Raw genomic sequence first — 13,522 nt, 5'->3', positions numbered from 1 at the left:
ACATTACTCTTTAGCATAAATCTCTTGTTTGTAATGGTTGTCTAGTCAGATTGGAAGCATTTAAAACAAAATCTAAAAGCTCGTTTATTACACTGTAAAAGCATGTCTGTGCTAAAGGCTAGTATAAAACTTTAGAAATAATTATTCTTCTGAAGATGCTAGTTAGAAGTTAAACCTATCCATTAGAGGAAAAATACGTAGCTAAACCTTCTCTAACTGATTTTAAACTGCTAATGAGTTGTACAATTGCTGTACAGCAGAAATTTAGAAGCCTTCCCACACTGTCGTGTAATTTGGTCCAATACATGCTTCTCTTTATTGAATAAATAATAGGAACCATTTGATGTCACCAAGGTTAGTATCTGTTCTGTTACAGAATTTTCTTTTCTCAAGACTTATGTTATTTGTTATGGACTTGAACTTGGGCTAAGCCTTTTTAAACTTGAAATGCTCTAAGTAATTTTCATGTCTTTTTTGTTTGTTTTTTGTTAAGAGGCAGTTTACTTTAACTTTATGGAAAACCAGAATTGTTTAATATCCTTGAGCAAGCAGTGGATGTCTTGCTATAGTGATCTGGTTGTAGAGTTTAGAACCCCCTTACTAAATAAGGGTGTGGGGTTCTTTATTTTTATTTAAATTATGAATGTAAATGTTCTTGCTCAGAGGAGATTGAAGTTTTCTTATGACTTAGGGTGGTGAAGTAAGGTACTCTGGAGAACTGCATGAGAAATTGTAGAAAGATGAGAAACAGTCTTGTGCGTTACAGTTGCTTGCTAAAGTATTTTTTTTTTTAAATAGTAGCAGTTCATACAATTAGGCTATATATGGTAGGTGTAATCAGGTTTTGGTGTGAGTTTTTTTTTTTTTAATGTGGATATTACTCTGAAACAACAGTGTGTTTAGTGGATTGGTGCCCTAGAGGAAATTATTCTGAATCAGGTGTTCCAGGAAAGTTTTCCCTTTATGTAGGTAAGGCCATGAAAAGATGGAAATAAACTTTTTTTTTTGGGGGGGACGACACCACCTTCTCTTGAATCCTGTATTATTGAATACAGATCTTGCAGAGATCTGCAGAAGATGAGCAGTTCTATAGCCAGGTGTCGAAAATTTAAATATTGGTTAAAGGTATTATATAAAAATGAAAGCAATATTTTCTGCTTTCAATTGAAAGATAATGTGAGAGTACCGTCCTTGTTATTTTTGAGGTTCTGAAGATATTTTTTCCTTTTACTTCAGAAAAAAAACCCACCACCCAAACAACAAAAACCCAGCACACAGGAGCAATGTAAGCAGTCACTTATGTTAAGCAGCTGACTTTCTGTGCAAAACAAATGCGACCAATCAGTTTGAAAAGATAAGAGAATATTTCTGTTTGCTTGTGTTTAACCTTTTTATTGTGCTTAGTTAGTTAGTTTTGCCCCCCCCATTTCCCCTTTCACAGCATGGGAGAAGTTTACTCTTGAAATATGCTCTGTTTTCTGTATTGTAAAACTTTAAAATACGGTGCCTCTGTAACAGTGGCCTTTTGCTATCTATTGAAATCATGGGAAACAGTCGCTGAAGGAGGCTGTGGATAGAGTGTATCTCTACACTAGGATAGGTTGTAGATAGGGAGGAGAACCATACAGGCCTCTGTGAGACCTTAGGCTGGTATCTCTTCATTGGGCCAGGGAGGCTGGGTCACAGCTAGTCTTGAATGACAGGTTCTTTAACAGTGAGATTGCCAGAGGCTCCCCGTCTGAGAAAGGGACTTTTTAAAGAGAGCTTTTCTCACTGACTACTACGTGTTTGTTTTAGACTAACAAGACAACCCCTCAAACTCTTATATGTTATCGAGGGGAAAAAAACTTCATCAGATTGATTGCTAGTTAACGGCATTAGATGTTCCTTTTAAAATTGTATGTCTACCATTTAAAATACGAGGCAAATGATGTTGCAAAACAGATATGCACTATTTTTACATTTTGAAAATAAAATCTCATACATCCTTTCAGGTAATTTTCTTAATCATCTGTCAAATTTGACTTTGTGGAACTTCAGGATATAACTGGCTGCATTGTAGTTTTTCAAATTTCCAGTTCTCTGTTTTTTGCCAGCTCTAGAAATGTGAGCTGTTAGTTGGGTTTTGGTAATTAAAGATGTATGGAGAAATCTATGTGAAAAATTAAGAACTGGGTGGTCTTGTAATGCCTGTTCTCTACAAGGAGATTACTGAAGCCAAGAAAATAGTCAGTGTTCACTGTGACCATCATTGAAAATCTGTAGGTGTTTCACAGAATACTGTAATTGTTTGAGCCATCTGTCTGTTAACTGCCTTCATATATAAATCTGCCTTAAAGAATATCTTTAAAGAGTTGTGTTAGTGTTTTTTTGTGTGTGTGCAGTGGTGAAAGGTTCACTATTAATTAGCCTGTTACCTTTCAGCTCCAATGGCGATTCCTCCATCATACGTAGACCTTGGCAAATCTGCCAGAGATATCTTCAATAAAGGATATGGTAAGAATAGTACCTTCTATAAACCATTGTGATTGTGGTGCAGCAATCAATTGCCTTTTTAAGCCTCTATATAAAATTGAATGCTCAAATGCCTCTGTTTCTGGGGAGGGGGAAGGTGTGTTGTTTTTATATTGTTACCGTCAACTAACAGATCATTGGAGGCTTTCTGTGGGCTGTTTTGATGTGAAGTCTCTTAAATCTTACTGCTTTAGCCACGTAAATGTCTGAGGTGTACAAGTATGCAAGAACGTAAGCATCAAGTGTAATTTAACTTAGTACACTTTGTTTGCCAGTCTGTCTATGCCACATTTGTTGATACAGAAAGGGATATATACCACTGTAACATTACAGCCTTTTTTGGAACACAAAGAGGAACAGCTAGCGGGATAAAGGATTGTTCAACATTTTAAAATGCTTTAATACCAGGCAGTTGCATAGTTAAATTCTGCTTTGTTACAGTGCTCTTTCTTTCTGGTCTTTGGGAATGCATGTGGGGGCTTTTTCACCAAGGCTGTTGCTCAGCTCTAAGGGTAAAAATGTGAATTGACGCTCCTTTAAAACCTACTTGTATTACAGTTCCAATGGCTATGTATTTTCCAGTGACTTCACTCTTACCTTTTTTTTACTTCGAGATATTTCTTCTTGGTGCCGAGAGATGAATTTTATGCATTGGGATAGCTCTTCAAGTGGCATTGATGACAAAGTCAATCATGGGAACAGAAAAGAATGGTTTTTGTCTGTCACTAAATTTACTCTTGGAAGTCAGTGTTTGGTAGTTAAAAGTTCAAAGAGGCTGCTCCCCACTTTCTGTGTGGTGATGACAGAACAGAACTCCTGGCTTCTTCGAGAGTGGCCTCCTCTACCCGCTGGGGCATCTAAAATTTAAGTGTTGCTCAAGTCAGTCTGTGGTTGATTTTATATATGTATGTACGTGGCGCACTGCTAAGGCTGCTTGGAAAACTAGCTTGGAGAATGTGCGTGGTCTTAGTTAAAGCCTACTGGTGTAACTTTGACTTCTGTTTGTTAAGGTTTTGGGTTGGTGAAACTGGATGTGAAAACAAAATCTGCAAGTGGAGTGGTGAGTTTAAGTACCTTTTACTCATTATGTTTTTTTCTGGATATCTTCTGATATTTAATTAGAAAGGACACCTTCCAGATGCTGCTAAGTAGTTTATAGGTTATATGAATGATAAACTTTTGGTGTAAAATAATTTCAGAAGATCTGACTTTATTCTGAATGTAACAAGGGTATTACACTGTTTAGTAATCTTTGTAAAATAAAAAGGTTTATTAGTTGTGCATCGTCTTATGCCTGAAGGTGAACAAATAGCTGACGTTTTTGAAGTACTTTTATATATCAATCATAGTACACAATTAATTTCTAAAGTACTTTGTGATACTATTTGTATTTGGTGGAAATGTCTGGCATCTTAATGCTTGTGTGAAGTAGCTGACAGTGAATTAGCATGTTGAATCTTTGGCTCCTCTTTAAAGGTATTGAAGTGTTGCAGTAACATTCCATGCAAGATGTCTTGATCACGCAAGCAGTGCCTACTGTAACTTTCTAGAGCAGACTTTGCAAGATACGGAGATAGGTTTGGTTTTTTTTTTTTCATAACTGGAAGCTTTAACAGTGTAACTGGCTGTTAGAAACAAGGTGTGTGGGCTGTGTTTGTTCTAGAAGTTTGTATCCCAACTGAAGCACAGTTTGCAGGAGCCCTATTAATAGATGTAGTTGTTCTTATTGTAGCTTTTTTCTTTCGAGGAATACCAGTAATACTGGTAAAACTCTCTGAAAAATCCACGCCGTCATGTGAATCCCATATTAGTTATAAGCCATCCCTCCCAGGAGGAGAAAGTGCTGACATGTATGTACTGCAGATGTTTGAAAGCAGAGATAAGATATAATGTAATAATGCTGCCCCTGAAGCTGTTACGACAATGGTTGCAGTCACATATACCCTGTGCAGTAGCAATAGCACAAAGCATGAAGTTAAAGCTGAAGGTATTTGCACTTGAAGTTGTGTAGTCCCTGTCACTTGCCAAGAAATAGACCTTACTAGAATTATGCAACTATGTGAATGGTTTTGTGGTTCGCTAACATAATTCAAGTAAATGTCTTGGCCGTAGTTAAATTTGATCAGCCACCATTAAAGAACAGTCTTATGTTCTCTTGCGATGTGTAGGAGGTCTTGAGCTGTGAGAATACGAATGCTTAAGGACTTGTGATTTCAAATCCATGTTTCCTTCTGGGGTGAGTCTGAGGACTCTATTTGAAAATAATACTGTGCATGGAGGAAGTCAAAGATCAAAACTTTGATTTATATGTTTTAAAAAGTTGAAATAATAAACTTTTTAAACCATGAGGGCAATAGTATTACAGTGGAAAGAGCTCCTTAACATGTATTTGCAAACCAGACTTTTACTAGGTATTGCCTTTAGTTTCTCAATAGTGGTACACAGAAATTACTCATTCCGTTCTTTGTGAGACTCCAAATAGTGAGAGACATCAGGTACTACTTAGTTTAGTAAGGAGATGTGAGTGATATTGCCAACTTGTAAATACTTTCAAGACTTCCAAGTAAGACTCTACCAGAAGCATAGAATCAGACTGTTGCCTTAGCTCACAATTCAAACATGAATGTTCTTCCAGGGTATCATTAAACCAAAGTCTCAAGGGGATAGGAATTTTATAGATGTCAGTAAAAACACGTGCCTATGGCTTGTGTGAAAGGCTGGTGCATTGGTTAGACGGAGAACTCTCTTAAGAAGCAGCAAAACCTCCAAACCAAACAAAAAACCAAACCACCACCCACCCCACCCCCAATATGAAAAATGATGGCATTCTATGACATTTTACAGCTGTACATAATGTATCTTTGGAGGTGGTTGACTGGAATAATGAAAGTACATATATGATCCTTAAGGAATTTTACTGGAGTTGCATTATGTGCCTTATAGCGTTCTTGGGTCTTTGATTCTTGATTTGCTCATTAGGAGTATGGGACTTAACCTTATATTTCAAGAACTTATTTCTGCTTTTAGGGAGAATACTTATGGTATTATCTTGCTTCTAAGTTACGTTGCAAACCTGTACGTTTTGTAATAGTGGCAGAAACACTGCAGTTGAGATGGGATGTGGGGGGAGGCCTCCATGTGGGCGTGAATTGTCTAGTTCTTGTGTGTGTTGTTCGCCCTTCTCTCCCTATGAGTTGTCTAACGTTGTTAAACTTGTAGCATAGAATAACAAGGTCTTAGTGTTTGCTGAAGAAAAGTCTTCTCTCTTTTGGCACTGTGTAATACTTTCAGGATCACGTATATCTTCTGTATAATCTGGACGCTGTCCTTTTTAGGAATTCACAACATCTGGTTCATCGAACACAGACACTGGAAAAGTGAATGGAAGCTTGGAGACCAAATACAAGTGGGCTGAGTATGGGCTGACTTTCACAGAAAAATGGAACACAGATAACACTCTGGGAACAGAAATTGCAATTGAAGATCAGGTAATAAATAGATTAGGATATAGATACTCTCAGATAATGATAGTGTTTATTTGTTTTACCTAACTAGCAGAACTGAATTTATAGCTTTACCTTATCTTCTTCCTCTTCAATTAGATTGCCAAAGGTTTGAAGTTGACATTTGATACAACTTTCTCACCAAATACAGGGTAAGAATTGTTAACCTTTTTACCTTATTTAGGGTGGTAACACCCATGGTCAGTAAATGTTCATCTGGTCTGTTGTATTGACAGAGATCTTTGTATGGTTTGCTATTGATTTAGCAAATCCCAGTGCTAAAGGCTTCTACTCTTTAGCGTCCCATCTTATTCTACAGGGTTAGTATTGGACATTTCACAACAGCCCTATTTGCTTATTTTCTGGGATGGAATTACTTGAAAGATTGCAGGAGTCATGAAAATGCCTCTGCATTCATGACAAAATGCCCTGTGCTTTGGAGGGTATGCATGTGCATGGCATTTAGATACATCATGTAGAGTCATATTGCTCAAATTTAGCAGTTCATTGCCTTGTTTCAAGATAACTGTTTTTCTGTTTCAGAAAGAAAAGTGGTAAAATTAAGTCAGCTTATAAACGTGAGTGCCTAAACCTAGGCTGTGATGTTGACTTTGATTTTGCTGGACCTGCAATCCATGGTTCAGCTGTCTTCGGTTATGAAGGCTGGCTTGCTGGTTATCAGATGACTTTTGATAGTGCCAAATCAAAATTGACAAGAAATAACTTCTCTGTGGGTTACAAGACTGGAGACTTCCAACTGCACACTAATGTGTAAGTACTGAAAATTGTGTTGAGATTTACAGAAGCAAGTTTTCTCTACCTTTTCTTCTAGTCAGAATACAAATGCTTGCAAGGCTGTGGAGTGCATTTTTCAATAGGAAACAAGAAGTAAATGATAAATGTTACTTTGTATCTCTCTTTTTCAAAACGGTAAATACCAGTGGCTTGTTAGTGCTAACAGCATAATATATTCTACAACTTAACCAAATACTGAAGTACATCCAAATTAGAAGTTCAGTAGTTCAGTTAAGCAGAGCTGATGATAATGCTTTTTCCAGCTTTCCCATTACGTTGAATTGCATCTGACTATAATTTAAGGGCAGTAATTACCATAGCACTGGTTAAGTACGCCAGTAGTAGTCTCTGGAGCAATACTAGAGCTTTGCTTTTGGACTTCTTGAGTAGGTTCATCTTCTTGCCTGTCTGGATGAAGAGTGCATGAAACACTTAGAGTGTAACTAAACAAGTGTAAGATACCTTGTTTATGAACTTCAGAGTTGCTGCCTTTAGATCTTAAATGTTCTTCAGAGCACGCTGATCAAAACCTACTGAAGAAAATGGTGTTTTCAATTTAAATTAATAAAAATTGGCATTGTTCTAGTGCATTTAGTTCAGAAATAACTAACTTGGTTTCTGAGGTAGAAGTTTACCCTTTTGGAGGGGGAGGATAGGGATTGTGTCTGGGTTTGTGGAAGTTGAGGGATATAAGAGGAAGCTATAAAACATTTTATAGTAAGAATTCCTTTTCAGTTCACTAATGTCAAACACTGTGACAGTTTTTAAAAAGGTCATCTAATTCTTTAGGAGTATCACATGTATTCAATAATCATAGAATTGAGAATGCCCATTCCCTAACTATTAACATTTATCTTCTAGTTTTGTAAGGATGTGATCTGGAATTACATTCAAGTACTTAGTGCAACATTAGTGTGAGAATGTGCTTGTAGCACTCTGAAATACTACTCCCCCCTCCCCGCCCCCCCATGGCTTGATTGCATTTTAATTTTGCCCTGAAGCCTTTATTCATCTCCCCTTCTCCTGTCGAAAAAATGTGAAACAACTCAAACTTTTGGAATCCTCATTTGAAGAAAAATTTGACATAGTTAAAAAAAATTAGAAAAATGTTGGTGTTATTTAAATACAGGAAACTAACTTTTTCTTTACTTTGTGCAGCAATGATGGTTCAGAATTTGGTGGGTCAATTTACCAGAAAGTGAGTGACAATCTTGAAACTGCTGTAAACCTGGCTTGGACAGCAGGTAGCAACAGCACTCGCTTTGGTATTGCGGCTAAATACAAGTTGGATTCTACTGCTTCTATCTCTGTAAGTATGACTCTTACCAAAAGAGTTATGCTGAGCACAGTTTATTTTACAGTTTCTGCCAATTTGTGTGTTATTAGTGCAAAAGAAGGTAATAGGTCAGGAAGTTTTGTACGAATTATTCGTACAATCCAGACAGTTATAATTATAACAGCAGTATTTAAATTCTGTAATGTTGAATGTAGCAAAGTCTCTTTTAGAGACTGTCAAATGTGCTGCTCTACAGGACTTAATGTATTTATTAAAATTAAATAAATTGAAAAACAGCCTTCATGTCTAATTCCGTAGGTTGACATAATGTTTTTAAAACCATTTTTGGGGGAGCTCTGCCATGTTCTCATGGTAAGAGCTCCGACGATACTGGTTAAAGGTGATATGCAGAAGAGTTTTCTGTACGTTATACAGTTAGAATCGAACCTGGATTGTTGCATCACTTCCTCTATAGGATGATTCCAAAGTGAGATAAATAATTTTTCATGGTGTTTATGATGATATTATGAAATGTTTGCTGCTTGACTGATGGGACCTGCAAGATACTAATTCTTTTGTAATAGTATGAACACGTGGGATTCTTCTGAAGTGGTTTGTTTTGGGAGTCTGTGGTGGTAAATTACTATGGCCTTCTGAAAAGGGGGAAGTGGGGAAGTTCACCTGCCAAAGTACGTTCCTGTAACAGTTCTCCCTGCCATTACATTCTGTCTGCTCTTAAATATGTTACTTCTTCAGCTGTAAGTTGCGGGGCAGGGGCATAGCTGGGAAGAGAGAATCCAGTAAGCACAGAAAGAACAAGTAAAACTTGTTTAAGTTGATAATGGGGATGTTGCCATAGTTATTCTAGTTTGTGAGTGATAACAAAGAACTAATCAGCTACAACATTTCATTTGTTTTTGTCTTGTTTTTTTTTCAGGCAAAAGTGAACAATTCTAGTCTAGTTGGAGTGGGTTACACCCAGACCCTGAGGCCAGGTAAGGGTTATCATGTGAATTATACCGCATACATGTCTTTTGTGCATCGCAAAGAAAATCTTTGAAATCTGTGCATTTATATGCAACTGTTTCCCTTATTCTGAATAACTTTGTCTTGAAGGCAAAGTAGATGTTTTACAGTAGCTTATGTTGCACATCAAACCTTTACTAAACCAGACAAATTCCATTGTATCTAATGGTATTTCTGCATCACATTCCTCATTGATTCGTGTAGTAGTAGACTGTGTTGTGTTTGATAGCTTAGTTTTAGGCTGTGCAAAGCAGTCTTTTTTAGCATTGCTTTCTCCAGTTATATCTTATTGAATGATAGCAGGTCTTGAAATGATAATTAATTGTCAAAAGAACACACTTCCTGCTCTTCATACTTGGTAAAAAAACCTCCAGAACTTTGAATGTTCTGTTTACATATGAAAGCACCTGTTAATGTTAATGCTATATTACCATTGGTTAGTTCCTTATTTGAAAACCAGTAAAGATCATAGTTTCATTCCATCCCTTCCTTGGTACAAGTGTCTGTCTTTCTATTCATAATTTTTGTTCTTCCTCGCACACCTTAACGTGGAAATGGAGAGCTCTTGTGTACTTACCTACTAGAGACTTTTTAAATGCACTTTTTAAAATGGTGTTTACAAAACCCATCTAGCTTGATTCACATGGCTAGCTTTCAATAGATTTCATGGGTAAATGGATTCTTCTGTAGAAATCCTTAGAGGAGAGTAAAGAACTAGAAAAAGAGCTATAGTTGGGACTTGTAATGATGGAGATTGAGTTGCATGAATGCTGCTCTGACTGTATGTTGTAAACATGCTCTTTAAAAATCTTACAGGTGTGAAACTTACACTGTCTGCCCTGATAGATGGAAAGAGCATCAATGCTGGTGGCCATAAACTTGGTCTTGGCCTGGAATTGGAGGCTTAAAAAGGTGAAGAAACTGCTGCAGAGAAGGGATATCAGAAGAATTTGGCCTTAAAATGTATTTCCAATGTGACCAGCAGGCTTTTTTTTTTTCCAAGAAGGATGACCTAGAACAAGAGCTGTATTTGAAGTATTTAGACAGTTACTTGTTAGCTGGTTTCTAGTTAAATTGGTTACCCATCTAGTTGAAATTCTGCATTAGTGCAGTCACTTAAACATTATTTAAATGTATTTAACTGTTTAATGCGCTACCCACAAATAATGAAATAGACATTTATGAAAACTGTACAATTGTGTGCATGTTTGTTTTTATGTTCCTTTTAACATTTGATATTACCATTCAATGAAAAATGGATCAGTGGATGTTTTGAAATGAGGTCAACGATTTTGTTAAATCACCTTAAATAGAAATACATTTGGTATCCCAAGACAAATTATGAATAAAACAAGTACACACACATACTTGTGCCTCAGATATTTTAAGAATTAAGATATGAGGGTAGTGCTTAGTTAGTTTTATCTTTTAACTTAATCCAAGAAGTAGTGCTCTATACCTTTGTGCAATTAAGGACCCCCACCCATGACAACATTGAGTATAGATGGTTTTCACCGAACAGTTGGATTCCTCAAGCAAGTTGAATGTGCGTTTCTGTCAGGTAAGATTTGTCATGACATAATGGTTTACCTCCCCCTGTGTTCCACGGGCAAGATTTACTGCATTACTAGTTGACCTCCTGATGCAACGAGTGCAGAATGATGTACTTGGCACACTGAGACTTTTAAGAACTGCTCCTTGATGCTTTTGCAAGGGGTGAAAAACCTCACCACAGACACACCTTTTGCTTATATTTGTATGAAGTGAGACGTCTCTGCAACTGAATGTAACAGTATAATGGCATAACAGCCTGCTTATCCCAACTGCTGTGAGAGGTTTCTGCTTCAAATGACTGAAATAAAGGCTTAATTTTAAATGGAGATGGAGGAAAATGCATCCGATTCTGCTTTCCCTTTGACTAATAAATCTTGGCAGATACCCATTTTAAGTCCAGAAATGTGGAATAACGGAAAAACTCTCATGTTTTTCCAGGCTAGAATTAAGAGGTGATAGAAGTATGAGAGAGTTACTCAGTCTGTGAACACAACATCCCTTAAGGTCAAACAACTAGCTGTGAATGCTTTTGGTGTGGAATATGTTAAATATGTGTAGTTACAGTGCTTTGGTTTAGGAATGGGGGCTTATTGAGTTCAGGGGAGTGCCTGGAGCCTACTTGCAATCTCTCATAGCTGAGAAGGGTATCTTGATACTTAGTCTTGCAGTCTGTAGTTCATGGCAGCTTCCTTTATAGGGCAGGTGGCTAGTTTACGATCAGGAAGCTTTATCTCTGGTTAGCAAGCTGTGTTCAGTTCACGATGGATTAGACTTAACCCCCATAAAAGTCCTGGTGATTTGCTCGAGGTCTTGTTCCATCCTGCATTGTTGCCCTCATACTCAAACTCTCGAGTTAAGTACTCTGTTGTAAGCTGCCTGAGTTTAGGCTTTAGCTGTGGAATAGCTGAGCCACCTTCTTCGCAGAAGATAGAGCAGGGCTTAAGCTTCCAGCTCCGGCTGTAGAGCAGGCTTGCTCGTGTATTTGACTAGTTGTGTTACATAATAAAGAGAAGGTTTGGCAGCATTTGTGCTTTGGAATACCTTTACTACTGTTGTCACTAAATGCCCTTTTCTGAGGAAATTGTTACTAGTTTTACTGCACATTAACATTCATAAACTGTATTTTTAGTTGGAAGTGGTATTACGTGCTCGACCACTTAAAGCTAGAGACCATGTGGCCAGATAGTTGAATTTTAGTACGGGTTCTCTTTTTAGTATAAACATTGTTGGTGCATCATAAAGTGAGTCCAGGCTGCTTCTGGAAGAAAATAAATGCTGTGTACACCTGTATACATCATGCAGCTGTAGCACCTGGGCAGATAAAGGACTGTCTTTTGCTTATGAACAATGGCCTTGTTTGCATCCTTAAACCAGTATGGCTACAACACTGATGTTTCTCTGGTTTTGGAAGCTTTTGATAGGGCTGCAGTGGTCTGACACTTTTTTTTTTTGTGGTGGTGTTTTGTTTTCTTGTTTTGTGTGTGGTGGTGGGGTTTTTTTTTGTTTTTTTTTGTTTTTTTTAAATGACTAATGACTACTCTAACCCTTTGCTTCACTACCTGCTCATGTCTAGCTGTTCTTCTTGCGGTCACAAAATGGGCAAGTGAAATAAAAGCAGATACTGCAGAGTTTCTGTTCCGCTCTTCGTACAAATTAGTAATGGAAAGCTTGAACCTGTTCATTTTACTCTGTTTTGATGTGTGTCATTTCACTAGTCCTCAGCCTTTAAATCTTAGGTAGTTTCACTTGTTATAATGCTGATGGGCAACTGGAGAAATAAAAGGGCTCTGCAGTAGTAGAGACAAGTGTGAAAAAGAGTTTTCCTAAAATAACTATTTTGACCATGAAGAGGAAGTTCAGTGTCTATCTCTTGACATTTCACAAGTGAGGCTTATAAAAATGACTTTGAAACTTATTTTTCAAGTGTGTTACACAAGCTGGTGGTATAATTGGAGTTTTGCGGTAAGGAATATTGGTGAATAGCTCCATTTTGTCAGAACATGTAAAAAGCCTTAATGATAACTTTCAGTGCTAGCCAGCCTTTCCTCAGGTGTCATTCTGAATAAAATAAAACCACTTGAGATAACCAGTGACCCGAGCATGGCTGGGCATCTTGTTTGTGTGAACTGCAGCATTGCCTTCCTGCCTGATAGGGCTGGAGTAGGGGTTGTCCGTCTGCATATTGCAAGGAGACTTAATCATGCTTTCATAAATAAAAATCCTTTCACATGACATCGTGATGCCCTGGATTTTGCAAGTTACTGTCTTGAGTGACTCAAACTTATGTTCTTGTTGTGCCATAGAAATTCTCCAGATTTTTTCAATTAACCTTGTACTCTTCGCCTAGTTCTGGTTGGTGTGGTATATTCTTCAGTCTGCCTCTTGCACACCAAGTCGTTCAAAACCAGGAAATTTGTTTGGGAATTTGTTTTTGAAATGGGCAGGGAAACCTTTCACCCCCAAGCACTGGGGCATAGGTGTTTACCTTTCCCTTGGCTCGGGCTGGGATGAAGCCAGGTGGTAATAGAGTGTGCGTACTGCCCTCTAATGTCCTGTTCTGGTGTTGGGCTTATTGCTGTGATAGTCTGCTGGGTACAGCGGTGCATGTAAATCTATGGTGGCTGTGCTTCTGTAGAACTGAGCAAACAGAAGACAGCCCACGCGTGGATGATTCAGCCCTGCTTCTGTCAAAGGTCCTTGCTTCCTTATCACACCAGTCAGCAAAGACAGAGGCAATTCTATGCAAGGTAAGCCACAAATACTGACACATACTGGGCTGCACCCGTGGCAGCAGTGTCTTAATGGCAGGTACAAATGCTTCCTGTGAACTGGTGAAAATGAAAGCCCCCAAAAA

The 13,522-nt window shown here is 37.8% G+C and overlaps 1 protein-coding gene across 2 annotated transcripts; it reads left to right on the top strand.

Moving 5' to 3' along the window:
- Positions 1 to 233: 233 nt before the first annotated feature.
- Positions 234 to 10,994, top strand: VDAC2 (voltage-dependent anion channel 2). Of its 2 annotated transcripts, XM_009888652.1 has the most exons (9): positions 234 to 240; positions 2,410 to 2,496; positions 3,525 to 3,574; positions 5,850 to 6,002; positions 6,117 to 6,169; positions 6,561 to 6,788; positions 7,971 to 8,121; positions 9,026 to 9,083; positions 9,931 to 10,994. In XM_009888652.1, the coding sequence occupies exons 1-9, from the start codon at positions 234 to 236 to the stop codon at positions 10,020 to 10,022; spliced, it is 879 nt and encodes a 292-aa protein (XP_009886954.1). In that variant the 3' UTR covers positions 10,023 to 10,994. The 2 variants fall into 2 exon arrangements, with proteins under 2 accessions (XP_009886954.1, XP_009886955.1); XM_009888653.1 differs by lacking the exon at positions 234 to 240 and having other exon boundaries at positions 2,379 to 2,496.
- The last annotated feature ends 2,528 nt before the right edge of the window (positions 10,995 to 13,522 follow it).

The sequence above is a fragment of the Charadrius vociferus genome, unplaced genomic scaffold (assembly GCF_000708025.1).
Source record: "Charadrius vociferus isolate BGI_N301 unplaced genomic scaffold, ASM70802v2 scaffold187, whole genome shotgun sequence".
Lineage (NCBI taxonomy): Eukaryota > Metazoa > Chordata > Aves > Charadriiformes > Charadriidae > Charadrius > Charadrius vociferus.
Note: the sequence above shows the minus strand (reverse complement) of the source record. Positions and strands in the feature narration are given on the sequence as shown.

What these genes read in the sequence shown, in the direction of transcription:
- VDAC2 (XM_009888652.1), top strand. An exon ending in CAAAATCTGCAAGTGGAGTG is followed by an intron (nt 3,575 to 5,849) that starts GTGAGTTTAAGT and finishes TGTCCTTTTTAG; the next exon opens with GAATTCACAACATCTGGTTC. An exon ending in TTCCAACTGCACACTAATGT is followed by an intron (nt 6,789 to 7,970) that starts GTAAGTACTGAA and finishes TACTTTGTGCAG; the next exon opens with CAATGATGGTTCAGAATTTG.